The sequence below is a fragment of the Rhamphochromis longiceps genome, linkage group LG19 (assembly GCF_057381845.1).
Source record: "Rhamphochromis longiceps isolate RC_006_pf linkage group LG19, R_longiceps_female_GT1.1, whole genome shotgun sequence".
Lineage (NCBI taxonomy): Eukaryota > Metazoa > Chordata > Actinopteri > Cichliformes > Cichlidae > Rhamphochromis > Rhamphochromis longiceps.
The window spans coordinates 33,004,633-33,032,564 of record NC_140575.1 but is presented as its reverse complement, the minus strand read 5'-3'; the positions used below and the strand labels follow the sequence as shown (position 1 = coordinate 33,032,564).

The following is a 27,932-nucleotide window of genomic DNA, read 5'->3' as shown; positions in this document are numbered from 1 at the left end:
AAAGTTCTCGTCTAGTCTTGGGAGTGCAAAAAGAATCGCCTAAACACGTTGCTTTGTCCATTCTTGTTCATAATTCCACCCTCAATCTCTGGTTTGTTACATCCCTGTTGTGAAACATCACATCAGGTGATTCAAATAGACAAATATCTCGTGACTTAGGTGATGTCAGAAGAGTTTTGAACAACACACCCAAAGTTCTTAGAAATCTAAGCGATCTGTTCTCGAATGTTCTAGCCTGTGGGCATGTCTGTTCCATCGCAACATGCAGGAACTTGAGTGTTTGATGCAAACATCTTACTGCCCTGAAAATGTTACAATACTTGGTTCAGGTGAAAAAACAACAACAACAAAAAACGTTAATGAAAACCTCAAATAAAATTTAATGTATTGACATCCCAGTACTGTTTTTTTTCTCCAGAAGAAAAAGCAGTGAAACATATGTAGAGGACTACTGTCAGTGAAAACAAATGATGAAATAAACACATGAAAGTGGAAATAAGACAAAAGCACATGAAAACTGAACGACTCTTAAAAATGCAGTTGTTTATATTTATTTTATCAATGATAATAGTAATTTATATTTCTTTATTATTTATTTTATTCTTTATATTTATAAATGTTTGTTTTCCCAATACTTTTCATAGCGTGCTTGGTTTTTCTTTACCTTAAATATTTCTCATCAAAAAGTGTTTTGGTTGAATAACCTGCATCTCATTTCTTTTGATATGACAGGTCATATGGAATGAGCTTTAAGACCTCAAGAGTCTACGATACATATTGATTTTGATTATATATAGAAAAGCGCATCTGAAATGTAAAAGTGAGGTCTGAGGTCAAACTATAGTGTGATATTTAGAAGCCCCATTAAGCAGTATCATTTCCTAAATGTTGCCAATGCAGGGGTCCAAAGCAATGCAACTTTTAAAATCCCCATGTATCATTCTCTATATGCCTTTATGTTATCAATCCAGCTTTGTATAGCAATATTATCACTTTGACCTTCATATTACTCTATTGACCTTGAAAGAGAGGTCACAGGTCAAATGTGGCATTATATTTTAAATCTTTACATGGCACTTTAGATATGCTGACTATGCATACCACACAATTTACTTTGAAATAATTAACTCGGCGTCTCGTCTCTTGATGCATGACTCGTGTTGATGATGATTTGGCTCCACCTGGTGAACCTGACACCAAATTGCAGCCTGTCTCTGCTTTAAGCCATGATTACGATGAGTAGTGCTGCTGGTTTTCCGTCTGTTTTGTTCAAGACGAATCACTGGAATTTTCAGGGAAGTCTTTGGAGTCAGGTTTATTTACCTTCATCTTATCTTAGGCTATCAAAGAGTCCCATGATGCTTTAAGCTAAGTGGTTAAATGTTGCATTTAAAGTCTTAAACCTGTGTCCCTACATGTGCAAACTGAACTTTAGACACGGGAATTATAACCGAGTGCTTTCATTGATCACTGAGTCTAATTTAGGCACAGCATCTATAAACCGCTCCTGATTCATTTAATGTTTATTCATTTTAGCTTAGGCCGTTCCAGTAAGGGTCCTAAGGCTAGACCCCCTATGCTAAGCAAGCCTACCGCAGACATGAGCGAGACAGATAAATATGAAGGCATGCCGCCTCGGACGTCGCCCGGATCAACAAGGTCCGCGTCAGGTGTTGAGGAACCAGGGCACCCTGACGAAAAGTGGGCTACTGGAACAAGAAGGCATCGGTGGGCAAGAGACGAAAACAGGGCGTTGTTGGAATGCTACTATGCAAGTAACCCCGGCGGAAGGGGCTACATGAATAGGATGAGGGACCTATGGATATATATATATATAAAGATATATATATCTTCTTCCTCTACCCCCCCCTAACCCTAACCCTGATTATTTCACATTTTACTTGTGAGCAACGGCACATTTAAATCTTACAAATATAGTTATTTGGCTTATATCGTGATAGATATCGTTATCGCCTGAAATGAAAAAAGCATATCGTGATATGAAAAAATCTTATATCGCCCAGCTCTAATTCTGTGTAACATGTCATATGATATTTTAAATCGTTAAACACCACTTTCTAGATGTTGACAATACATACCACACTTGTGAGAATCACAATCACTTGTGAGGGTTTTTTTTGCCAATTTTTCAGGCAACAAGTCATTAAATTGACCTTGAAGACCTTGTTGGATGTCAGCCATGTGATTTTAATGCATTGTTATCATGACCCACTCTACACTCCTATAGAGTTTTATCAGAATCCATTCAAAACCTTTCGAGTTATCGTGCTTACAGACAGAATGATCACACACACTCGTGCAAACGCTACCAAAAGGACGTAAGAATGATTTTCTATGAATTTATTTTCAAATCAATAACTCGTCTCGCCTCGTGGAACTTCGCTAATGTTGACGGTGATTTGGCGCCACCTGGTGGACATGACGTCACATTGCAGCCTGTGTCTCTGCTGTTATCCTCGATGGCGGTGAGTTCTGCTGCTGTTGACATGAGTGTATTTTTCTGTCTGCCTGTTTTAAGCATAGCATTTGAACTGTCAGGCAAGAAATTTATAAATTTGCCTTTTAACTTACCCCGTATTTGCCATTTAAGCTTTGACTTTCAAAGAGTCTAACGATGCTTTAAGAACCATTACTCATCTCACACATTATATTTTTGTATATTTCATTATATTAATGTTTTATTTTTGTATTTTTTTTTATTTCAGTTTACAGTGGGCTTCTTTTTCCTGACTTTACTTGTAAGTAACTAACTGTAATAATCTTGCAGTACTACGGTGTTTTTATATTTTACATGTGACTGTTGCATTGTGGGTCCTCATTGGTTTGACATTTCTGATTCTACTATGTTTGGTCCTTTTCACACCAGTGACAGTAAACATAACCCTTAAATTATAATACAGTGTCAGTGTAAGGCTTCTCTCTGATCTGATATTGATAACAGCTTGCTATTACACTTGCTTGCAGTCATTATAATATTTAACAACTTACTTCCCCATTTAGTAGAATAGTTTTGATATTGATATATTAGGGGCCTTAACATCATATATATTTATTTATTCTAAAATATATATATTTTTGCTCATTGGCAGGATTGATATGTGCAGAATTAAAGCTATGTGGACTTGAATATGACAAATATGCAACAGCTCCCAGTGGTAACTTTCAATGGTGTTATTGTTTCCACAATGCAGTGGAAATATCAGAGCACTGACTCGGAGTGTTAAGTGACCGACCTCAGTGCTGTAGCCTTTCTTCAGCTGCCTGTGTTATTTGTGTGCCAGGCTGTTGCATGTCTTCAGCGCTCAAACTTTGGTAGAGGCAGCGCTCGGCGTGTGAAGAATGGTGGGAAATGCAAGCCCCCCACTCCCCCTGCAGTGCACCTTTCTTTAGGATGCTTCTTTAGTACTCTCAACGTGTAGTCTTGACATCATGGGAAAAAGAGCTACTGAAACCACAGTGGGAACAAACAGCACGTGCATCATATTTCTGTGATGCCTGGATCCACACAGTGGTATGATAAGCTAGGAAAGGAGTTCTGTTTAAAAGGTTAGAGTAGTATTTTATGTTTTAATAAACCAAATTGTGCCAGTTTTGGAATCAGCGAGTTTTAGTCTACATTTTAGATAATAAAGGGGAAACTGTTCTTATGTTGCCAGTGTCTGAAGCATAAAAACATACGAGAAATCAGACAGATTTGTTGCCAAGCATGTGGCGTTCTATTCACTTATAGGAAAAAAAGGTGTTTCTTATTTTTGTTTATTACAGTGTCATTTGAGCAATAGCGCTAATTTCAGATTCACAGAGTGCGTCGCATGATCGGAGGGTAACAGGTTTTAACCGGCGTGCCTCGAGCAGAAGATAAGTGAGGAGGGGAAAGAGCAAGTGCTTTATAGGGGGAGAGGGAGGGTAGGAGGGAGTGAGGACAAGCGGGTAGGAGGCTTGGAGAGGGAGAGCGAGAGAGAGAGCGGGTGGGCGCTGTGAAATCCGTTAACAGGGGAGCTCTGTGCATTTGTTAGACGTCTTGGCTGCTTGCCCAACTTGGCTCATTGTAATCAAGGCATGATCGTCGACTCCAGCCAGCCCTCTCTGCCGCCACGGCTGCCTTGCGCCTGGACCCAGCCCAGCTCCCAGCGCTGACATGGAAAGACCAGTGAGTGCCTTCTCTCTTCTTCCCCCTCGCTCTCCCTCTCTTTTTTTAGTATTAGGTTCCCCCTCGTTTCCTCTTCTGCTCTGTCGCAGTTTCAGCTGTGTCTCTGGCTCTTTCTCTCCCCTGCTGTCGCTCCCGTAGGTGGCAGGATCGCCGGGTAGGAGGTGGTGTGTGTGTGTGTGTGTGTGGGGGGGGGGAGCCTTGGCAGCTTTCTCCCTACAGGCTGCTTCCTCCCCCTTTTGCCCGTCTGTCCGGGCATGGATGCCATCCGCTGGCAGGGTCTGTGTGCCGTTTGATCGCGTGAGGGTGTTAGCTGTGCTGCTGCACTGTCACAGGTCTCCAGGAGCCAGAGGTTTGCCATTTCTGCAAAGATTCTCCCCACTTTTTGGTTCGTTGAAGCGGGCGTTTGCTTCACTCTCCGCCATTGGCCTCCCTGAGAATCGGAGTCGACAGCGAGTTTCTCTGTTGCGCCTATTCTTGGTGGTATGTCCTCATGGTCTGTTGTGTTTGGGTACCCTGACAACTAAGAGCAGTGAGGTAACCACTTTCCAGCCTGTTCGCCCCTTTGAATGACTCCAAACTTTTTTCACAACCGCTGAGCTTTTTGCAGCTTCCCAGACGATTTCAGGATATGTAGTTGCCGTCATTTTGCAAAAAATCAGACCGATTTGAGAGCTCAGTGTGAATTCAACTATTCAGCATCCCAGTGGCAGCCATTCCTTGCAGTGATGGAAAAAAAACATGAATAGATTCCTTGCGGTCCTCATAGTGAGTCATCGTTATGTGCTAGAAACCTTGACTTGTATGTCGTCAGTGAAGCAACAGTGGAGGATGACTGACTCACTTTGGCACATCTACGTCCTATGCATGTCAGGATGGTCTGACCCCTCAGAGTCACTTATGCAGAGAGTGGAGAACAGGACACTTCAAAATGAATTATGTTTTCCTCACAGATGCAAACAAGCAGAAGTGGCAAATTCTCTATTTGCCGGCGTTACTGTCACTTCTCCAGAGCTGTGAATAACAACAGATGATGCCGACAGTGATTCAAAGAGGGAGACACATAGCTGATTGATTTGACAGTGAATGTTGTTCATTCAGATTTAATCCCGTACTGCTGTTTATGTTTGAATTCTTTCTAAGAAGAAAAATGGTGTTGGCTTGCTATAAGAGAAGAAGTACTGATAATTGAAATAGTCTTGAAATGACAAGTCTGCTCTATTTTAGCTTTGGCACATATTCTATTCTATTCTATTCTATTCTATTCTATTCTATTCTATTCTATATTTGTGTATCACATCAGCCACACTCAAACTTGTGCAGGACTTTATTGTGTCTTTTATTTTCAATTAAGCCACGGTTTACAAAATCAACACAATGTTGTGCTACATAAGAGTTTAAGCAAGCAATTGTAACAACAAACTCATATTTGTGACCTACATTTAGGTCATAAATAAATGGATTATTTGGAACATTTTCTCACAGACTTCTATATAATTTGCCTGATTTTGGAATCGTCCCCCCAGTGGCGATGAGAAAGATTGCACTTTGCTTTTATCAGCTTCTGAAGCTATATCCTTGAATTACTGTTTGCTTTAAAGAAGGTAGTATAGCCTCTTTTAGCCGCTGGGCTCCAGAGGAGTGCTCCTGTTTCACCAGTTTTCTGAGCCACACTTTGGACCCGGGAGTAAGGGAGGGAGGGAACAGGAGGCTAAGCTGCTGCAGGTTAAAGGAAATTAGCTCTTTTTCATGCAGAAATCTGATGCTTCACTGTCCCTGCTCTGTGAACATCTGTGCACATTTAAGAGTCCTTTAACTTAATGCCTGCCCTTGCTTTTACAGTTACAGTTGGTATAATATGATAAAGTGAGGTTCTCTCTGAAGGAAGCAGGCTGTATGAGAGCACATGGAGCACATTTTCAGTATGGAGCCTCTATTTGTGCCCTGCTGATTGCATTGGGGTATTTAAATTTGGTCTGCATATGCATTCAGCTCGTGTAACTGAGCTTCATGATGAATGCTCCATCTGTGGTGGGTGTGAGGATCTATCAGTGTTATTAGTGTGTTATTAGTGTGCACACTGCTGCACACTGATGTACACAGGTGCCTTTTTAAAATAATTGTCAGTCCAGCTGATCAGCTGATGGTTACTTCACCTGTCAGCCTTGGTTTCTCCTCTGCTTGTAAGCAGGTTTTATATTGTTGCAGTTGCTTATTTAAATGTCATTGTAATTATGGTCAAACTCACAATATATACAGAAACACAAGAATAGAGCTGAGTGCTGAATGTAGGCATTTTGTTCTTTATTGATAAATGTGTCTAGAACAATAATATCAAATTCTTTACACTGCTAAAGCAGGTGTGTATGGTTTGGTTTGTAATCTTATTTGCTCATTGCTTAGTATAGATCAGTTGTAACAAAAGTTTTTCATTTCTAGACTATTGTTTGCGGTGCAAATTAAATTTGTTAAGTAATGAAAGTGTTTCACACACACCAAAAAACAGCTTGTTATAAACAGTGATGATTCTCCAGGGCTCTGCAGTAAAGTGGTCCAAGTGCTAAAAGGCATGTAGGCAGTTAAAATAGAGTCAAGAGAGTTTATGGAGGTCTCAATGGAGTCCTTTGAAACTTGTACGACAGTATTTCAGTTAGAGGTCTGGACATTGCTACAACACCTTGGTTCTTTTAATTTTTTCAGCCATTCTGTGGTAGATTTGCTGCTGTCTTGTTGCATGAGCTTTATACCTTTATCTATCAGACAGATGACCTCACATTTGACTCTAGAATTCCTTGGTATATAGAGGAGCTCGTGGACTTCAAGGTGTCCAGGTTTTATAGATGAAAAACAGGCCGAAGACATCAGCCCTCCACCACCGTACTTGACAGTTGCCATGAGGTCCTGGTGTGCTGGTACGTGCAGTTTTGTATTATGGCCAAACATCTCCACACTAATCTTCCCTGTCCAAAAGACATTGTTTCAGAGGTCTTGTGGTTTGTTCAGATGTAGCTTTGCAAAGCTAAGCTTTGCTGCCATGTTCTTTTAGAGAAAAGATGGCTTTCTCCTCTGTACTGTCACAAACTTTAACTTTTAACATGTTAACTGAGGCCTGGTATTTTTTCTGAGCATTGTATAGTTTGAGCTTGAGGTGATCCATACCAGCTAACGGCCAAAAACCCTCTGCTTCTATAGAGGTGGACACATTTGGTGATGTTCTTTTTAATCTAGTGCATTTGATTGGCAGCAGCTGGATTCTACTTGTAATTTGTGGGGAAGCAGTAAGTGTTCTTTTTCACACAGCTGTGTTTGGAAAATAAGAAACCTTTCACTGTCAAAATGACTGCAATTTGTCTCCTAGGTTCCCACACAAATGTTTAAAGAAGAAGTGATGCAACAAAGTGGTAACATTACTCCAGTCCTAAAAGAATTGTGAAACCTGTTGGATGCATGAACTTCAACATGAGACTGGGTTATTTCTGAGCTTGTGCCATATCCTGTTTGTTTTATTTCCAGTGAACAGTAGGGTTCAGATCATTTCATTCTGTTTTATTTAAATTTCACACGGCACCCCACCTGTGAGAAAACCAGGTTTAATGAAGCCATAGAAGCCTCAAAATAAGATCAATCTGATGAAATGTAAATGTTTTTATTTTTCTAATGAATACCTATAAATGTCTCATCCCAGACCTCCAGTGACATGAGGCCTAAGAGGGATCATGAGAAGGACCTGGAGCTGGACAAGAAGATTGAGGCTCTCCGCAGGAAGAATGAAGCTCTCATGAAGAGGTACAAGGTGAGAAGAAGCCTTCACATATAGAAAAGCTTCTGAGGTTTTATGTGTGGAGCTTGCAACTCTTTCAGGTTTCCTAATTACTTTATTGTTTGTAGGAGGTAGAGGAGGACAGGAAAAGAGCAGAAGAGGAAGGAATGGCACTGCAGAGCCGGAAGGGCAAAGCCGACGATCTTACCATCACAATCAGCAAGTCCGCTAGTGTGAGTGTCAGCAAAAATAATGATAATAATAATTTTATCTTTAATTCAAAATCCCAACACGTCTCAGTTTTACTACCTGAATAAGAAATGCTGCTCTATTTAATAAAGGAAATCTGTCAGCTTGACTCTTTGGGCTTAAATTATAAAAAATACATGAAATAAGTTAAACTACAGAAAACGTTCTGGTACATCATTCCTGAAGTGGAAAGTTTTGTTAATGTGCAAAAAAAGAAAAAAACAGGAATTTCTGTTATTTAAATGTTTATTTATTACTTTGGTGTTGTATGAAAGACTGTGGGGGAGGTCTCCATCAGTAGGAAATGCTGTACAATTTATGAGAATACAATTAAAAGGAACATTTTTCAAAGATGTCCAGTGGGCCGGTTTGGAGTCTCTGCCCCCCCCCCCCCCGGCCTTATATTCGACACCCCTGGTTTTTTTTAAAAAGCTACATTAACTAATATCCCACAGTGTTGTCTTTGCATTTGATAGAACCCATCTGTTCTATCAAATGCTGTTAACTACATCAATATTTCATATATTTCATAGACTGTCCTTTTCTTTGATTGGAAGCAGGATAGTCGTGTGGTGGTGACAAAGCCATTCAGTGGCGGTTCACCAGCTGGGAAGGGACAGCAGGAAGCCGGACCTGACAGAGGGGGAGAGGCTCCTCCACAGACTGCTGGCCGAGGACACAGGAAGCAACTAACGGTCACCATGGCTGGCAAAAAGGTAAATTAACTACAAGGAAAAAGTGACAAGGACCCAGTACAGGAGAGCCAAAACCCCATTAGCTTAAAGTCTAGTTATATTGTAACAAGGAAGAATGCCACAAAATGTTTTTATAAAGATCTGTAATTTAAGAATTACAAATATTTCTGGTAGTTTTTTTTTCTTTCCATGAGCTCTTCTTGCATAGGCAAGAATGTGCATCCAAAAGAGTGTTGGCGCATTTAAAAGACTCTACTCTGTAAACCATGGGATGGCTGTGTGGGAAAATCTCAATGGACTTATTGAACAATGAGGTGGAACCATTTCATAGCAGGATGAAATAGATCTCTTAGAACAACTTTCTAAAGATGTCCCTTAGAAGTCTTGGAGCCACACCGGGCCAGCAAATCAAAATATAACACAACAAAGCAACTGGATCTCCATCCATCCATCCATACATACATACTAGGGGTGCAACAATACACAAAATTCACAGTTCGGTTCGATACTTTGGTGTCACGGTTCGATATTTTTTCGATACAAAAAAATGTTCATGCTTTTTTAATTTGTCATTTATTAAAATTATAAATATATATTTTAACTCAAACGTACAGTTTTTAAATTTAATGTTGCTGAAACAACAAAATAAAAAAAATAAATCTATCTGATCGAGAAATCGCTCATCTTTGGAAAAGAGAGTTTATTACAGAGAAATGGCTCTTATAAAATAAAAGCTCTACTATACGCTTCTTCTGGGCTATATTCTCAGCAGCATATTAAACATATCAGGTCCCCATAAGGAGAATCCTGTGCTAACGGCTGTCTAAATGACTCGGGTAAAGTTTGTAGCATGCATGCTTGTTGTTTTTGTCTGCTTCCACTTGTCTTTGCACTAGGATGATGTCGGAGTAAATGTGCAGTCATATTCGTTGTGTTCCCACTAGTGCTGTCAGCGTTAATCTCATTGAAATGACCTTAACGCCACAACACGGCAAATCTCCGTTAACGAGCTACCGCGGATCGCCCCGTGCCTGGGGCTGGACGGCCAACACGTTAACGAGCTAACTGCACTAACACACTAGCTCCCACCCATGTAATTGAGCACTGTGTGGCACATCCAACATACAGGGAGTGCAGAATTATTAGGCAAGTAGTATTTTTGAGGAATAATGTTATTATTGAACAACAACCATGTTCTCAATAAACCCAAAAAACTCATTAATATCAAAGCTGAATGTTTTTGGAAGTAGTTTTTAGTTTGTTTGTAGTTTTAGCTATTTTAGGGGGATATCTGTGTGTGCAGGTGACTATTACTGTGCATAATTATTAGGCAACTTAACAAAAAACAAATATATACCCATTTCAATTATTTATTTTTACCAGTGAAACCAATATAACATCTCCACATTCACAAATATACATTTCTGACATTCAAAAACAAAACAAAAACAAACCAGTGACCAATATAGCCACCTTTCTTTGCAAGGACACTCAAAAGCCTGCCATCCATGGGTTCTGTCAGTGTTTTGATCTGTTCACCATCAACATTGCGTGCAGCAGCAACCACAGCCTCCCAGACACTGTTCAGAGAGGTGTACTGTTTTCCCTCCTTGTAAATCTCACATTTGATGATGGACCACAGGTTCTCAATGGGGTTCAGATCAGGTGAACAAGGAGGCCATGTCATTAGTTCTTCTTCTTTTATACCCTTTCTTGCCAGCCACGCTGTGGAGTACTTGGACGCGTGTGATGGAGCATTGTCCTGCATGAAAATCATGTTTTTCTTGAAGGATGCAGACTTCTTCCTGTACCACTGCTTGAAGAAGGTGTCTTCCAGAAACTGGCAGTAGGACTGGGAGTTGAGCTTGACTCCATCCTCAACCCGAAAAGGCCCCACAAGCTCATCTTTGATGATACCAGCCCAAACCAGTACTCCACCTCCACCTTGCTGGCGTCAGAGTGGGACTGGAGCTCTCTGCCCTTTACCAATCCAGCCACGGGCCCATCCATCTGGCCCATCAAGACTCACTCTCATTTCATCAGTCCATAAAACCTTAGAAAAACCAGTCTTGAGATATTTCTTGGCCCAGTCTTGACGTTTCAGCTTGTGTGTCTTGTTCAGTGGTGGTCGTCTTTCAGCCTTTCTTACCTTGGCCATGTCTCTGAGTATTGCACACCTTGTGCTTTTGGGCACTCCAGTGATGTTGCAGCTCTGAAATATGGCCAAACTGGTGGCAAGTGGCATCTTGGCAGCTGTACGCTTGACTTTTCTCAGTTCATGGGCAGTTATTTTGCGCCTTGGTTTTTCCACACGCTTCTTGCGACCCTGTTGACTATTTTGAATGAAACGCTCGATTGTTCGATGATCACGCTTCAGAAGCTTTGCAATGTTGAGACTGCTGCATCCCTCTGCAAGATATCTCACTATTTTTGACTTTTCTGAGCCTGTCAAGTCCTTCTTTTGACCCATTTTGCCAAAGGAAAGGACGTTGCCTAATAATTATGCACACCTGATATAGGGTGTTGATGTCATTAGACCACACCCCTTCTCATTACAGAGATGCACAGTAGCCTATACAGCTTGGAGTAAGACAACATGCATGAAGAGGTTGATGTGGACAAAATACTCATTTGCCTAATAATTCTGCACTCCCTGTACTGTTTTACTTTAGTCCATGACGCGCTTACCTTCAGGGTCATACGTCACATGAAGACCAAAATAGTTCCAAAGGCCAGATCTGAATGAGGGTGGGGGAGGTTCAATTTGCAATGTTGCTACGAGAGCTTAACTTCTGTCTCGCTAGCTTGCCCTGCGCTCAGTGAATCTGCGTTCGACTACTCCGCCGAGGCTACACTGTCGAGCGCAGATCCACAGAGGGCTCAACACAGACAGCAGAAGGAAAGTTGATAAAATAAATTAAAAATGTTGTATTGTTCGATACATATGCATACCGAACCGAAAGCACTGTATAGAACGGTTCAATATCGATACGAGTATCGTTGCACCCCTAAGACATACATATCTAATTCAGAGTTGGTTTCTCCTTAACCTAACTCAGTGAGAGGTCAACATGCTTTAACCATGTATCCTTAGTTCACATGCTAAATTGACACAAATCTGCAGCTTGTATTTACGATGTTTATATTATTATTTAGTATAAAATAGAGATGGCACGATACCACTTTTTTATGTCCAATACCGATATCATAATTCTGGATATCTGCCGATACAGATATGAATCCGATATAGTGTATTTTTAATCAATAAAACTGTTTTTTTAATATCTTGCTGCATTTTGTATAAGTTCATACTCAAGTTTAAATAAACAAAACACTAAAGCTATTCTGTTATACTGTATGTAAAAAATGCACTGCACCCAAAATATTTCATAGTTCAGCAAAACTGATCAATCTAATAAACTTAAACCTGCTCCATCCTCCCTATTCTGGTATTTTAAAGAGTACTTAGCAGAAATATTAAGCAACCTAACCAATAGGGCTGCAAACTCCCAGCAAAAAAAAATAAAAAATAGGGACCCACCCCCCACCCTCCACCTCATGATGCTTAATCGACGTAATCAACTTTAATTTGATGCAGTGTGAAAAAAAATGCACAGAAATCAATTATTTTTCAAGAAATATTAAATAGATTCAACATCTTTCTTCAACAGAACTGCAGACTGCACAGATGGTTCCCAAAGGAAAAAGTAGTATAGCTTACTAGGGTATATTAGACTTAATAGTTACTATATACAGTAATGGACTTCTATACATTTTACATCAAATTAAAACTTTGGGTGTCAGATAATTATTTATTAAAAGCTCGACATTTTAAATGAGAATAAGAAAGAGAAGTATGTCTTTGTGCCCCCTTTTCCCTGTTCATGCCCTATCGGCCCCCCTGGCTAAACTTTGCTAGATCCGCCCCTGCACAGTTACCAGCCGTCAGCTGTAGAAAAAGATCCTCGAGTAGAAAGTAATAATAAATACATTCTAACAACAGCTGATCAAGCTTAAACGTGCTGCTGTTGTTCAGCCGCTGGTTTCTTTCTGGTGCAAAGTGGGCCAAAAACAAAGAAGAGAGACGGACTTGCGACAGAAAAGCCGATCAGCTGATCATTGATCAGCTTCATGATTGAAGTAACAGCAGGAAGAGGCAGTCGCTCCATATATCAGTTGATAAGCTTAACATGGGAATGCTTTACAAATAGAGATGAACTTACACACTTGCTTTACTTCTCTGGGATCACTTCCTCGGAGATGAAATGCTGGTTTGAGGCTACAAATACACACAGCCGCTCTATCACGTGACCACACTGCTCCTACGTGCTACGGTTATGAGCCGAGTTACGCCATGTCGCAAGTTTTGTGAGGTGCTTTTTTGATATTTAATGGATCAGATTACATTTTTTATTTCTCTCCGATATCCGATCCAGTAATTTACGTCAGTATCGGACCGATACCGATACATAATATCGGATCGGTCCATCTCTAGTATAAAATAAGACATGCTGATTGGGTCATTCATTGGCTAATTAGGGCTAAAGTACAGCTGAGACTTGTAGTTAGTTTTCAATGAGATAAAAGGTAGTGATGGTGCTAAAGTTGGGGACATCACAAAAATTTGTCAAATTTTTAAAGCGTATGAATGACTTCACCAAACCCACAAACTAGTGTCTAAGTACTTGTAACTGAGAATCCTTAAATGAATGTTTCAAATTGTAGTGCAGAGCACATACTGACACTTATGTAATGCTAATAATATGAGTAACTGACTCTCCAGGGTAAGAGGGTGGTGAGTGAGAGGCCTGAGAAGAGGCCGGGCCCTGTGGACGTCAAGAGCCCCGCCGATGATGGACAGGCGAGGCGTGTGGAGTCAGCGGGGAGGGCGAAGCAGCCATCTCACATGACCAAGAGAGACTCAGCACCACAGGTCCGACTCACGCACACCGAACACTCCTGCCTGCTTCCACTCTCACTCCCTCCCCCCTCCCTTTGTTTATTCTCACATGCTGCACCGACGTGTTTTACATAGATATGAGACATGTTGTCTGGCCCATCCCCTCCATCCCTGTGATGGAGCATAATGGTTTGTTGACAGGAGGTGGACCGGGCTGTGACTGACTGGTGTGATATTAGGAAAGGAGAGGGTGGCTAATAGAGCTGTGGGTTGAACAGATGCTCTGCATAACTAAGTTTTCAACCTTTTTGAGCTGTTTTTACACACACGCTGCAGCTCTGATCTTCTCTAGATGTCACTCGACAAAGGTACGTGTGAAAAATTCAATTCAGGCAACTTCCTCGAGTAAACCGCATGAAGAATTTCCTGTCATCTCCTGCTGTGTGTTTCACGTGTGAAAGGGAAACTGAGGAATATACCTTGACCCGAATCTCCCAAAATCATCCACAGTTAACTTTTACAAGTTACTCCGGTTTGCTTGAGATGCCATATTTAATGCAGGCAGGGACTCGTGTGCCCCTGCCATCGTCTGTGAAATGCAATGTGACCTTAGCCTCCCCTCCCACCCCCCCAGAAAGTCTGGAACAGCTGCTCTGCCTCAGTCTGAAGCCTGACGCAGACACACACACTCACAGACTGAAATAAATAAGCTGATGCACAGGCAGCTGATCCTCGCCACTGTAAACACAGACACAATCTGGTCATAGGGTGGGGGTGGGGGGGTGGGAGGGAGGGGACATGAAAGCAGGAGTTGCAGAAGTACAGGTTCAGTCTAAAATGTGCATCTCTGCTACCGATTGGCCGATACACTAAGTGCTGCTCACTGGGCGTCTGGGTTAATGTGCACTGAATCTATGGGCTGAACACATTGTTCTTTTTGCCTTTATTTCTGGCCCACTAGGTCTGTGCCCCCCCCCCATTTATCATGTGGACTGAATCAGCACTTGAACAGTAGCCAGGGCTCCAGTGCACCAGTCATCTGTGAATCCCAGAGACCTGGTTTACGTAACCTGTGTCATTTCACTAGGTTTATATGAGAGCAGCGGGGGAGAAAGCTGCTAAAGGGTGATACCGTAGGAGAACATACCATGGATCCATCTGGCAAGCTTTAAAAAAATATTTGCGTTGGTTCACGCTGAGGTGCACATTGCTACTGCACTGCCCTGCCTCTGAAATAATTATCTGATGGGTATGTGTGTGTGCGACAGAGCGAGAGACACCCTGGAAATAAATAATGACTCTTTGAGAGACAGGGGTGTGGCTGTGCAGCGGTGTCTCATGCAGCCTGGAGGAACCTCATGACCAGACTGCTCACGCTCACGAGAGAGAGAGTGACAGGGGTAAGGAAATGCAGTCGGACGGAGAGGAACAGAGGGGAGGGTGAGAGAGAGAGAGAGAGAGAGAGAGAGAGAGACACTTGGCAACCGTGCCATCTGTTTCAATCTCCCCTCATTTCTTTTTCCTGAAACTTTAAGTGGTCCACACTCCTCTGGCACGATTGTTTCCCTATTCCCACCATCCTGAAAGGGCCGATTTGATCTAATTAACATTCAACTGCCTTCTCACTCTGAAAAGGCTCATTATGCGAAGAGACAGACCTGGCAAGGTGCCAAGAAAAAGGGAGAGGAAGACGGAGTAGTGGGATGAGAGAGAAAAGAGGTACCCGGGGGTCTTTGTGTATGTGTGAGCTATACTCTCTCTGGATGTGGGCGTGTGAATGATCGTGTGGGCGTCCCAGCCCGTAGGTGTGTTACCAGCCCACTCGCTCTCCCCGGTGCCTATTGTCCCCCATCCTCCCTCAGCTGTTAGAGTGTTGCTGTTAATAGCAACATGACTCATCCTCTGTGTTCACCAGAGCGCATCATTGAAATCAGAACTACACCAGAATAGAAATTAGCACAATTCTGTACCTCTAATAAGCTGTGTTTGATTTGCAAACCGCCAGGTGGTTTCCAAGGTCAGCTACCTGCTAACTGCAGTCTGCCCCTGTGCAGAGTGGACAGAAATTACATTATAATTGAAGCTGTTGTGCCAAGTTGTGCCATTACACTTTAAGACCACTGGGTGGCAGTCTAGACCTCTCAGTCCTTCCTAATGGATGAGTCAGTGGCCTGATTGTGACAGCAGCAAAGCGATTCTTTACAACAGTGTTTAATTAGCGAGCAACAAGTTGCTGTGTCACACTTATAACTGCTAAGCTCATCTTTTAATTTCTCCTCTCTGACAGGATGAGGTCAAACAGGGGCAGAAGCACACTGAGGAGCATCACGGGGTGTCAGAGCAATGCCAGGTAAATTAAAAAAACCCTCATACACAGATGTAAACATTTAGATGCTGTGTGTCTAACCTCTCTCAGCTCAAAGGACTGCAGTTTCAGCTCATCGTGACCACGTAATTTGCTGATGATCAGTCAGTGAAAACAAGGTTTTCACCAACACTACGTTAGCATACAAAGCACAGAGAATAGCAAATGCAAATATGCGCTCTGTCCACATCACAAACACACGCAGACAGCACAACACGTTGCCGTGCACGTGCCCCTTTTCCTAGCGCTTCTTCCCATCTGCCTCCCGCTGGCTTGCATGTCAGCCTTGCTGCAGTAGCTCAGAGCTGTCTCACAGATCTGGTGTGCGATAAGCAGCCTGACTGGGGAGGCAGGAAGGATTGGCTTCAAAGGCACGGCGGATTCTCCACATGACAAGTGATGCTGTTCATGCCTCTCTGGCTGCTGCAGTCCTGGCCTACACAGATTTCAAGGAAATACCATGTAGATTTTTTTTTCTCATCATGTTGTAAAGTGTGTTACACTTTTGTGTAACAAATATACCATATGGACCTAAATCAGTGCAGCTTTTGGAAGCTCAACTGTCACTGAGAGTAAGATTATGATCTCAGCAACTGGCCAGGTTCACTTTGTAATATCCAACATGCCTTCTTTGGCTCCTGGCAAAAAATTAAAAAAAATTTTAATTAGCAGCTGGGGCGGCAGCAGATCATGGCCTGTTGGAACATGTGAAAACCGTCTTCCCGTGTGACCCCTGATGTCCTCTGAGGGCCAGCACAGAGCAAGGAGAGACGAGGTGGAAAACAGGATGAGGACAGATGCCATGTTCTCCAATAAGTGTAGGCAGGAGGGCAACATGTTTACTTCGATTTGATTGGCCCTCACCTGAGGGGAAAACATGACCTGTCATAGCTTCTTACCAGCACTGTGTTGCATCTCTTTTTCTCTCACGGTTTTAGCTGCTGCTTTGAGCTTCAATACAGATTTTTATGGTCATTCCTGGTACTCAGAAATCCAACAAATGTATTTTTTTTCTAGACATCAGCACGCTCTCTCAGAAACTGCTGGTCTTTTTCGTGACATCTCTAGTCTTGGTTTGCTTGAAGGCTTTATAACACAAGCAGCTTCTGCCCTTTCTGATGTGTTAATGAGCCTGTATCAGATCTCCTTTTACTATTAGCCAGCAATCCTCTCTGCTCTCATCACAGTAATCAATAAATAGGTTAAGAGGGGAATGGAGGAAGAGCTTCTAATTGTATTTGCTATAAACTGTACTTTTCCTGGAACACTGATCGGTATTTACCCAGGGAGGCAGTGGTTAGCACTTAAAGTTATGCAAAATACATCAACGTAGCAGAAATACACACATTTGTGGTTCCCACAGATCTGTATATGTATCCATTATTATAAGTTTATACACTGAAATGCTGTCTTTTGCATGCGCATAGGATATCGAGAACCTGCAGGCCATCACAGACCTCAACGTCCCCACATCGAGAGAGGAGCAGGAGGAATATTTAAGGTGGAAGAAGGAGCGTGAGCAGATTGACAGGGAGAGGGTGGCACGCCATAAAAATGCCAAGGGCCAGTGGAGACGAGCGTGGGACATGGATAAAACTGACAATATGTAAGACTTTTTAAAGAGTTAAAGGTTTACATTCATATTCCCATTGGCTGTAGCTGTTAAAGCTGAAGGACTAAAAAAGAAATAAAATAATAACATTTTAAACCAAAATATGGCAAAATATGAAGTTCAGAGATCAGTGAAATACTGTGGAGCTGATTTTCAGATGCATCTTTGTTCTAGCACACCTGAATTAAATGAATGGCTTGTTACCAGGCCTTTGCTAAACTTGATTGCTGAAGAAGTAATTCCACCATTTGATTCAGCTGTGCTGGAGTAGGGATGCATCTAAAAGCTGCAGGACAGTGGCTCTCGAGGACTGGAGTTGGAGACCCCTGATTTACAGGATGAGTAGCTGCATTTTGAACCATCTGTGACTGAAAAAGACTAGAATTGGGTAATCCTATAAATAGGGAGTTACAATAATCCAACTGGGAGGTGATTGAGTCGTGGATAACTGTTTCTATATCTGTAATTCTGTGATGGTTTAAAGCTGCTGTTCACAAAACTACTTCTTTGTTTGTTAGAGGCTGAACTATCCAGGATTTTAAGTTATAGTTTAACTATAGCGCTTGATAAGCCAAATAAAGTTTTGCTGTCATTTAGTTGAAAATGTTGCCAGGACTCCAGGATTTTAGATTGTCCAAACAATTCAACTTAATTGAATTTTATTTATATAGCACCAAATCACAACAACAAAGAGAACCCCAACAGTCAGACCACCCACTATGAGCAAATACTCGGCAACAGTGGGAAGAAAAAACTCCCTTTTAACAGGAAGAAACATTATGCTTTGTAAAGAGAGTCTAGGGGTAACATGTATAATGAAATGGAGGTCAAGTAAGCAGTACAAATTCCTTTAAAGAACAAAAAAGTCCATGTTGGGTTTGGAGGTCGAACAGTGGACTGTCACTTTTAAGAGAAGGCTTTTTCAGTACTAAGATATTTTCAGTATGCAGTACCATGCAGGCTAAAAATGGTCTTATTAGCACTAAGGCCTTTTTTTTTTTTTTTTTTTAAGTTATTAGTTTTGTAGATTTCCCCTTTTCACTTTTAAATTCTTCCTTCACTGAAAGGCTCACTTCACTTAGGCAGATGAAGAGGAGAAAATAACCCCGGAGAACATTGTGCCTCTTTGTAGTTAAATTATTCAGTGAAGAATCCATTAGATGAGGTTTCTGGATGTTGTGCATGTTCTAACACATGATTGCAAGGCTGATTGTCACCAAGTCACAGGACGATGTTACACAGCTAAAACATTACCAAACAGTTACTTATGTATGCCTAATATAACTTTTTTCATGTGAAGGAGTTCATGAGCTACATTTCATACAGCGTTGCAGGCTGCTGCCCGCATTGGTGGGGGAAAATCACACGATAGCACCCCAAACTGACCGCGGGAAAGAAATACAACTCGTTTATTGTGAACTGTTTGTTAGATTTCAAACAAACTGAGCTGTGGCTGTACAAAGACTGACCAAGTTGCAGAGTAAATTAATGTGCTGTTTAGGGTAGTATCCAAATGTAAAGGCACAAGGAAAGAGCAGCTATTTTTAGCTGGGGGGTTAGGGATGGAAATGCCTTGCCTTATTTGGCGAAGCATTAACAAGGCTCCCGAGAAAGAACAGAAGAGGAAATGTGTTTTTGATTCGACAATTTACGCGGTTTCAGAGGATGTCGAATGTAGGAATGGAATCTCTGCACAATCTTAAACTCTAGGCCCACAATGATATACTGAAATGTCCGTTTATGTTGTGCAGATGAGATGTTATAGTGCCTGAGGGGGGAAAAGATGAATGATTTTGGAACATGATAGAGATATTAGTCACACTGGGTTTTGTTACTGTCTAAAACTAAACCTCTGCTTCTAGGTTTTCAGACAAATCCCTCTCTGACAGAGAATGGGGGCCTTCCAGCAGAGGTAAGACAAAAGACACAGACTGAGAACGTAAGGAGTAAGACGCTTCATAACAAATCATAAAAAAGACATATCACATTGCTGCAGGAGGAAGAAATGCTAGAAGAGGACCCAGGGCAGGCAGCGATTCAAAAGGTATTCCCCACATAATTTAGTGAACAGTTAAATCCCATAAAATACTCTTATAGTGTTTAGACTTTTAAACTTTTGGTATTTTTCTGACCTAGCTCATGACAAGCGAGGCAAAGACAAGGGAGCTAAAAACGTGCAAGTGATGAGCAGTAAAGCAAAAGGCAAAGATCGCCTGACTGGGCGGGCCAGAAGGTCAGTAACAGCTAAACACAATGGGCTGCTGGCAAAGGTGATTCAACCATCAGAGCGTTTTTCAACATAGCTTCAATTAGCGGTTACAAGAAACATCGGCATGACTAATGCAGTACGTAAAACGGATGTGGAAAGACATGCTGTTTTTCTGCACTGTGCCCTAATGTACAAATTCCCCTGGATGTCATGAGACTTAATTTAGAAGTGGTGGCAGCTGACTAAATAACCCAGAAGGTCGCATTCTGTCCCCCCCTCCACAGTTTCTCCTCTGCTGTGAAACACCACTTGATGGTGAGCAGGCCGTCTAGCCAATCTGGAGCATGCAGCCTGTTGACATCACATTTTGGGGTCATCTCAGATTGCTTAGAACCCCATCAAGTACTAAACAAATACCTGGTACTAAGTACTACACCTAATGAGAAAACCCTAAAAACCAAGCTGAGCCGATCTGAGTAGGTGCTGGTGGAAAAGGCCATATGTGCGCTGTAATGCAATCATAATGTCCAAAAAATTCCACAGCCACAGAGCTGAAATTGAGGCACTGTGTGGACTTGGAGTGAGAAAGATTATTTTATGTCTCTGTAAAAGTAGGTAAGGGTAAGGATTTGGAGGGGGGCTCTGTAAAACAGCACTCGGGTGTGAGATTCCTGTTATCAGGCTGTGCTGCTGTTACAGTTGGCAACAGATTTGAGTGTGGGCAAAGGCAGCCCACAGGCCACCAAAGCCATTTTCACACATACACTGCAGCTCTCGATGTTTCTGGATATTATCCAAATGGAGGTGCGTGTGAGAACTTTGTCTGATGTAGCTGAATTAAACATGAAACAGTGTTAAACAGTCTTTAGCTCACCAGTTCCTTAGTACAAAGTTGGTGCGATTTCCTATCGCTGATGTGAGGAAAAAAGGGAAAATGTAATAATTGGCTAAATTCACAGCTAGCAAGTGGTCATCTCGTGCTCTGCTGCATGCTCTACCCAGACAGCACCCTTACCTAAAACACACAAAATCCAGTACTGAGTCTACATGTGACAAAGGGCAACTGAGGACAGTGTCCCAGCCTGAGTCTCTTGACACTGTCTGGAGTTCATGCATGAAAAGCCATTACAATCACAACAACTGAGACCGGTGTGTGTCTGTGCCTCGGAAGGCTGAGCCCCAACCTCAAATCACAGCTCTTGCTTTCCACATGTCCTTGGACAATCACCTGATATGACTCCCATTGGTCATTACCTTTCATGGTGTAGTCATTGGTTTTTGAGCAAGTATGTGACTGAGAAGCAAATGCTGTTATAACACTGAAATGGCCTGCAGCAGTCTCGTCTGACCCGTTAGGTTATACTCGTGGAATCTCTGAGGGCGACCTGTAAATAGGGCTTATTGCTGCACATCCCACAGATGCTCAGTCAGACCATTTGAAGGCTAACTGAGAGCTTTGTGCTCTTTTAATGTCAAAGAAAAAAACTAGTCCTGAACTGTTTTTGCTTTGTGGTGTGACATGTTGTCCTGCTAAGGGTGAGATGCTGTGGTGCCATTGTAGAAAGCTTGTGGGGGTGTGCTTCTTCTGCGGTAATGTTTAAGTGGACGGTATGTGGCAAAGTACCACACGAATGCCAGGACCTAAACTTTGCCAGCTGAACGTTGCATTGTGATAAAATGATCTGTGTTATTTACTCTTGTTGCTGATTGTTATATACAATATTGCAGCATGCTATAACTTGCAAAGAAAAAGAGATTCACAACACACTGCTTTTTTGTTTCTGAATACCCTTTTTTCAGATGGCAGGCAAATGATGATGGAGAGAACCTGCAGGTGAGAGGTGAAACCTCTTTTGACCCTGCTATAAAGTGAATAATAAAAGACATCCATTTAGCAAGAAACACTCCTGTTTTTCGTTTTGATCTCATCTTTTAGATGCCTGAGACGACGCTGGAGGAATTCCTTGAGGAACTTGATGCCCTCACAGACGCTAATGCAGACGAGCTGAAAGATCAGGACGCAAAAACAAAGCAGTCACCGAGCCCGGATTCACTGAGCACGCCCGAGGAAGTGAGTGAATCAGCAGCCTCGGTGTCGGCTGCTATCCTTAGAGAGGACACCCCGACTCAGGAGAAGGCAGAGGCTTCGTCCTCTCGGGGTTTGGAGAAGAAAGTGCGCTTCTCTGAGGAACTCATCCAGGGGGCTCATGCAAGGCAAACCACGGGGTCTCAAGAGTCAGAATCCAGAGGTCCCAGCTCTTTGAAAGCTTCCTCACCTAAAAAGAACAAGCATGAAATGCAGAGGCCACGTCAGCCTCTTGAAAGTGCCAAGCAGGATGATGGGAGTCTTCAGGATAAAGGAGGTGGGCCAGCTGCACCTTCTTTTGCACAGCAGCAGGGATCTGAAACTGATTGCACTAAAAAGGACAGCAGCCCACCCACAGCTCCCAGCTCCCCCCCTGCTGAAAAAGCCTGCACCCCTCTACATGAGATCCAGCCTGTGGAACTTCCTAAGTGCAACATCAGCAACACAAACACAGGTACGCCTGAACTTCAGCGAGCCTGATTTTTAAAATTTATTTATTTATTTTTCTCCTGGCTGCGTGTGTGGATGTTCCAAGTAAACTAACCGTGCTTTTGTTTTCACAGAAGAGCTGATAGACTCTGGTCTGTCTGTTCTGAGCCTGGAGTCTGGAGAAACACACCCAACACACTCCACCAGCAGTGACAAGGTCAGTGTGAGAATCAATAGATGTGCAAATGGAGGGAAGTGCAAATGGATGGGGATTTAAAAGGATGAGGAGAGCAATATATCTGCACTGCAGCTGCGTATTATCCAATTTTAATTCAGCCCCTCTGAGTCTTGATGGAGTGCAGGAGAAATAGTCTTGTGAGAATGGTTTTTCATTTCATCTTCCACCTGAACAGATAATGTATGATCGTTCATACTGAGGAGGGAATGAGAAAATACAGTAAATGTAAAATACAGAAAGTTGCAGTTGGTAATTTTTATCCTTTTCTCTCTCTCTTTTTTTGTTTGTTTTTGCAGGCACGAGAACATGGGAAAATTGTTTAACTGACGTTTTCTGGATATAAACACTGAAACCAAAACACAGCATTTGGATGCATTATTTTTGCTTCAAAGTAGCTCGTTTGCAATACTGTTTATAGCTTACAGGCAAAACTGTGGGAGCTGAATTTTTGTCTCAAATGTGACACATGAATGGTGAGACACCTTTTTCCCGCTCGATTATTATTAGTGTTTTTTAAATTTTTTTTAACATCAGAGCACTTTATGTGTACAAAAACATGTGTACTGACATCTCTTTCTGTATGGAAGTACGCTGCTTGAGTGCAATATCACTGAATGTTTACACCTTTGTATGAAAATGTTGAGGTACATATCAGGAGGCTAGCTAATCGGTTAAATTTAGATAGCCCTTGACATTAAACCAAGCCACAGTCTAATTACTTAGTGCCTGATTCTGCCTTAGAGGTATATTTTTTTAATTTATTTAGCTTATTTAGCAGGGACGATGCACAATAAATATATTGTACCGGATATAGCTAAAAGCTACTTTTCAGCTGTAGTCCCTGAGTAACTTTTCAGTAACTGAATAAAGATTGTAATATATGACGATACATAGTTGCAGACCTCCAGTAGAGTTTTTATTTCTACATTTAAAAGTAGTAGACAAATGGATATTATTAACTGCTTCCAGCATCCATAAATAGCCTTTGGGAAGTATGAAATCAGTATATTGTTAAAACGCACATTTGAACCCTAATGTCTTTGGCCAGTGACCAAGACAGTCCAAAGTTTACAAAATGTTACTACTGACATGCTGTAAATGTTTCTGCTATTAAGAGCATTGAAAGGAGCGCGCCACTGATTTTTGATATCAAGACAGGAGCCTGATGATGTCATACTCTGGTTAAGATTATCTGAATTTGGGGATGACAGCTTTGCAGTCATGAAACCTCACAACTCTGCCCATAAGTGGCAGAAATCTACTTGATTTAAATTTGGCCTTTTTACTTATCAAGGTCGTCTCCTTGTGCAGCTCTGAGCCACATCCCCTGCGCCTGCTGTTTTTACATTGCTTTGTGGTCCGACTACTTTTCACTGGGGAAAATAGAGGAAGTATACATTTGTGTCACAGTGTGGGGGGATCAGCACTGGGGAACTGGATCTATGTCCCAGAGAGCAAAGGGCAGCCTGAAAAAGGAAAATTTACCCTGTCAGAGCCTTAAGGCAGGACATCCAGAACATGCTCGTTTCTTCTTTCTTTCACAGTCATGAGCGTTGTGCACCATGAATATGTCCCCCACACTCAGACGATCGGCACAGAGTTCTACTGTAACATCCCGAGGCGTCAGAAGTAAAACATTCAGTCCAAACCACTGGGACTTGGATCAGATGGCGCCCTGAAAATGCCTTTCTTTTTCTAAAAGCCTTAACTCAATTAAAAAAGAAAAACGAAAAGAAAAAAAGCAGCCATGCTGGAGTAGCTTGCAGCGCTGCCCAAGGAGGCCATCTAGAAGAGCCAATTTCCTCATTCTGTTTAATGCAGAACTAGGTTTAGAAAGAAATAAATGCGATCCAGTTGTAAGATGACATAACTCACTAGTGTACTCCTTTATTGTTAAAATAAAAAGCCAGCTGACGGTAAAGCATAACACATTTGGATGTTTAAATATTGATTTATAACACTGCAGAGTAGAAACCTTGCACACTATTGTTGTGTTCCCTAAAGCACAGTTTTACAGCTGAATCCCGATGATCCGGTCTTCCTCACTCTTCTTATGTTATGTTTTGGCACTTAATTTAGGATTGTAATGTACTATGTTAGCTGATTCTAAACAAACAGTGTACAAATTCTGGTCTTTGGGCCCCTGTGAGTGGGGGGAAAAAATATAATTCAAGCATTTTTTGAGTTGGGTGAATTGAGAATGCCGGGATTCAGCTAAAATTCCCTTTTGTATTATTTGTTCTGTATTATGTTTGTGAAAGAGAGCCTAATATCTTTCAAGCTTCCCTTGATTAATATCTTAGCCAGTTGTTGTGCCTTGCATATTGGCTTCTTCAGCTATTGAAGGTGTACTTTAATTTATGGTTTGTATATTAACTGCCTCATTTATTTTATTTATTTGCCTATCCATTTCGGACAGGAGAATGTTACCAAGTAAATCTCAAGCTGTGTTTCTCTGAGTCGTATTTTTTTTTTCTCCTTTTTAAAATTTATTGCCAGTCTTTGATGCTATTTTGGTAAGAAGCGACAGTTATATTAAGAAGTTTTTGGCTTTCGTCAATGCCACCGTGTAGTAAACAGTTATGTAACTGTAAGTGGAAAACACAGCAGACATGCTCTGAGCTGCGGTCTTGTCTGTGTCTACGGAGGTTACATAAAATCAAAAAAGCAAGAAGCGAGCCACAACGTTTGAAGCCAGTCCATCCGTTAAGAAAGAAGGGGCCTTATTTTGTATTATATGTGGATAGCAATCTATCAGTAGAAGGAAACATCTGTGTGAAAAACAGGTCACTGTTTCCCTTTGAAGTATTTTTTTAAATCTCCCTGTGAGATTTCATGTAGTGGAAGAAACACAATCATAGAGCATTGTGTTTAGTCCTTGTTCATTCAGTTTGTTTAACATCTGCACTGTCACCTTCCTTAAATGTCAAGTTTCTGAGGTGAGATGAGTTGGTTGGCGGGGAGTATGCAAGTACCCCCCACGTGTGTTCTCGCACTGTTGTAATTAGATGTGCCTGTGTATGCGTGTGTGCTGCATTTCAAGGTGTGATCCCAGCCTTTTTTGCTGCTCAGAGTACTCGCTCTAATTTGAGTCCATGTGCAACATGTCTTCATTTGCTGAACCGCTCGGAACGAAGCATACGCCACATGAATAAAGATTTTCTGTGTTTCAAAGGCTCCGGCTGGCATCGTTTTGTCACCCTGTTCACTTCACTTTACTCGTGCACCTGAGCAAACGCACAGTAGTCGGTGAATTTGTTGCGTGCAGGTTTTTCTTTTGTTTCGTCACTCTTAACACGTTATCGGAGGACCAGTGCGATAAAGACAGAGCACGCTGCAGCACCAACGGTCCATACAGTTTGACTTCTTGCCTACAGACTCTGCTTTCATGTTTAATTTGATTAACTTCACACGGGTTCTCTGAAGAGTTGTTGCATTAGACACAGCTTTCTCTCAGCCCTGCAGGTGGGATCCCATAGGTGCTACTGTTTTAATTATCTCCTCACAAGTCTGTCTCCATGGCAGCGCTCTACCTTTGAGGCCTTTGAGCTTGTGACCTGCTGTACACTGTTTTTACTTTTTAACACAAGAGCACAAAAAATAGGTAGCTGTAACACTTCTGGATCACTTTAATGCTATAAGCTAACTAATGGTTTGAAGGGTTTGACACAATAGCGCACCAAATTGGGGGTGTTGATATTATGGAAATAAGACCTGTAGGCTGTGTAGAGGATTGAAGTGCAGTGTGGGATTATGTCAGCTGTGCACTGCAGTGGAGAGAGGCTTACTATCCTGAGGAAAATTTTTTAAAAAAGAGATCAACATTTGGTCCAAGCAGCTTTAAAGCAAGACGATGTCGAGGCCTGTCATCCTTTTTTGGTTTGCAAAAACACCCTTCTGTTTTGGTGCTTTGGTTTGGCGTTTGCCTATGAGAAAAGAGTCGCTACTCCAGGCTGTTTCATAGAGGTAAAAGCAGTACTTCTACTAGTTCTTCTGGGCAAATACAATTACACCTAAACATCAATACTAATCTGTCAGTCAGCAACATGCTGGTATACCTGCTGCTGATTGACTCCATTCAGTTTGGCAACTTTAGTTTATGTGAAAGCTGAAATGTGGGAACAAGATTGTGGTTTGTTTGGGGTTTTCTTTTTAGGAAAAGTTTGGGAAAGTTTCCTGACTGGGGTCAGTAACTTCCTGAAGTCTCAGTAAGTACTAGGTAATAAAACATAAACGCTCCTTAAAAAACACAACCTTTTGCACAAATGAATCAAACAAGATGTAATCTGTTACTTATTGACCTTTGTCTGTGGTTACAAAGGTCAGCGTCACTGAAGAATAAACTTAAACAAGCAAATTGCTCAAAATATAAAACTGTGTGAAACTGTTTTGTTGTCTATAAGGCGCTCCTTTGCTTTACTGCTCGTGTCAGCAACGCCTCCTATTAGCCAAGGTTTTTAACAGTGATTTAACAGTCGGAGGCTCTCAAGGTGTTTCATTACAGCTGATGGATGTCGGTCAAGCGGAAGTGATGTCCAGTCTGGACCTGTGACCCTAACACAACCTGACACGGTGTCTGTTTCCGCTGGGTTTGTTCATCTCCCTCCAGCCCGGTCATAGTTAAGCATGTAACAACCACGCCTCGGCAGCTGCCGTGATCAAGGAGAGTGCCCTCGCCCCTCCTCTTTCTCCTGGCCTGGAAACAAGAGGCCTGGGGCGACAAGGTGCACATATGCTGTTTGTCATATTGATCTGAGGTCAGCTTAGCATCATGCAATAAATCTAGTTAAAACCCTCTGGTGTATTTGTCTTTTTTAGTCTCGTGACATTGTTTGAATCAGCTGGTGGCTTTTTACCTACACACAGCTTCATTTTCCTTTTGCATCAGCTCCTAATAGAGCCACACGTTTGCCCTTTTGTTAATGGAAGAAAGCTCTTGCTTTCTTCCTTCTCATTGTCACTACTGCAAAACAGCATCTCCTTTCTTTTGTGATGGTGTCTTGTTTAAATGCTGCGTTGATGGAGCTTTCATTCCCTAAGGTTATTCTTGGAAAGGTCTCTGCAACTAACCGGGTGCTTAACATTCACCATGCAAAATGATGTTTGTGAGCCTTTTAAACACTAAGTACCACTCTGACATTCATCTACAGAACGTCTGATAAACCTAAATGTGTTAAAAAGATCACTTATGGTGGCAGCTTCATGTGGTCCAAGTTCAGTG

General features: G+C 41.9%; 1 protein-coding gene across 4 annotated transcripts; it reads left to right on the top strand.

Moving 5' to 3' along the window:
- Positions 1-3,917: 3,917 nt before the first annotated feature.
- On the top strand, positions 3,918-27,500 carry ccdc9b (coiled-coil domain containing 9B). 4 transcript variants are annotated; one of them, XM_085391415.1, is made up of 14 exons: positions 3,918-4,171; positions 7,854-7,961; positions 8,057-8,161; positions 8,738-8,893; positions 13,656-13,805; positions 16,060-16,122; positions 17,565-17,743; positions 19,612-19,661; positions 19,746-19,793; positions 19,886-19,982; positions 21,759-21,792; positions 21,895-22,498; positions 22,608-22,690; positions 23,008-27,500. In XM_085391415.1, the coding sequence occupies exons 1-14, from the start codon at positions 4,160-4,162 to the stop codon at positions 23,032-23,034; spliced, it is 1,716 nt and encodes a 571-aa protein (XP_085247541.1). In that variant the 5' UTR covers positions 3,918-4,159; the 3' UTR covers positions 23,035-27,500. The 4 variants fall into 4 exon arrangements, with proteins under 4 accessions (XP_085247541.1, XP_085247540.1, XP_085247542.1 ...); XM_085391414.1 differs by lacking the exon at positions 3,918-4,171 and adding an exon at positions 4,345-4,651; XM_085391416.1 differs by lacking the exon at positions 3,918-4,171 and adding an exon at positions 4,515-7,080.
- Positions 27,501-27,932: the final 432 nt, after the last annotated feature.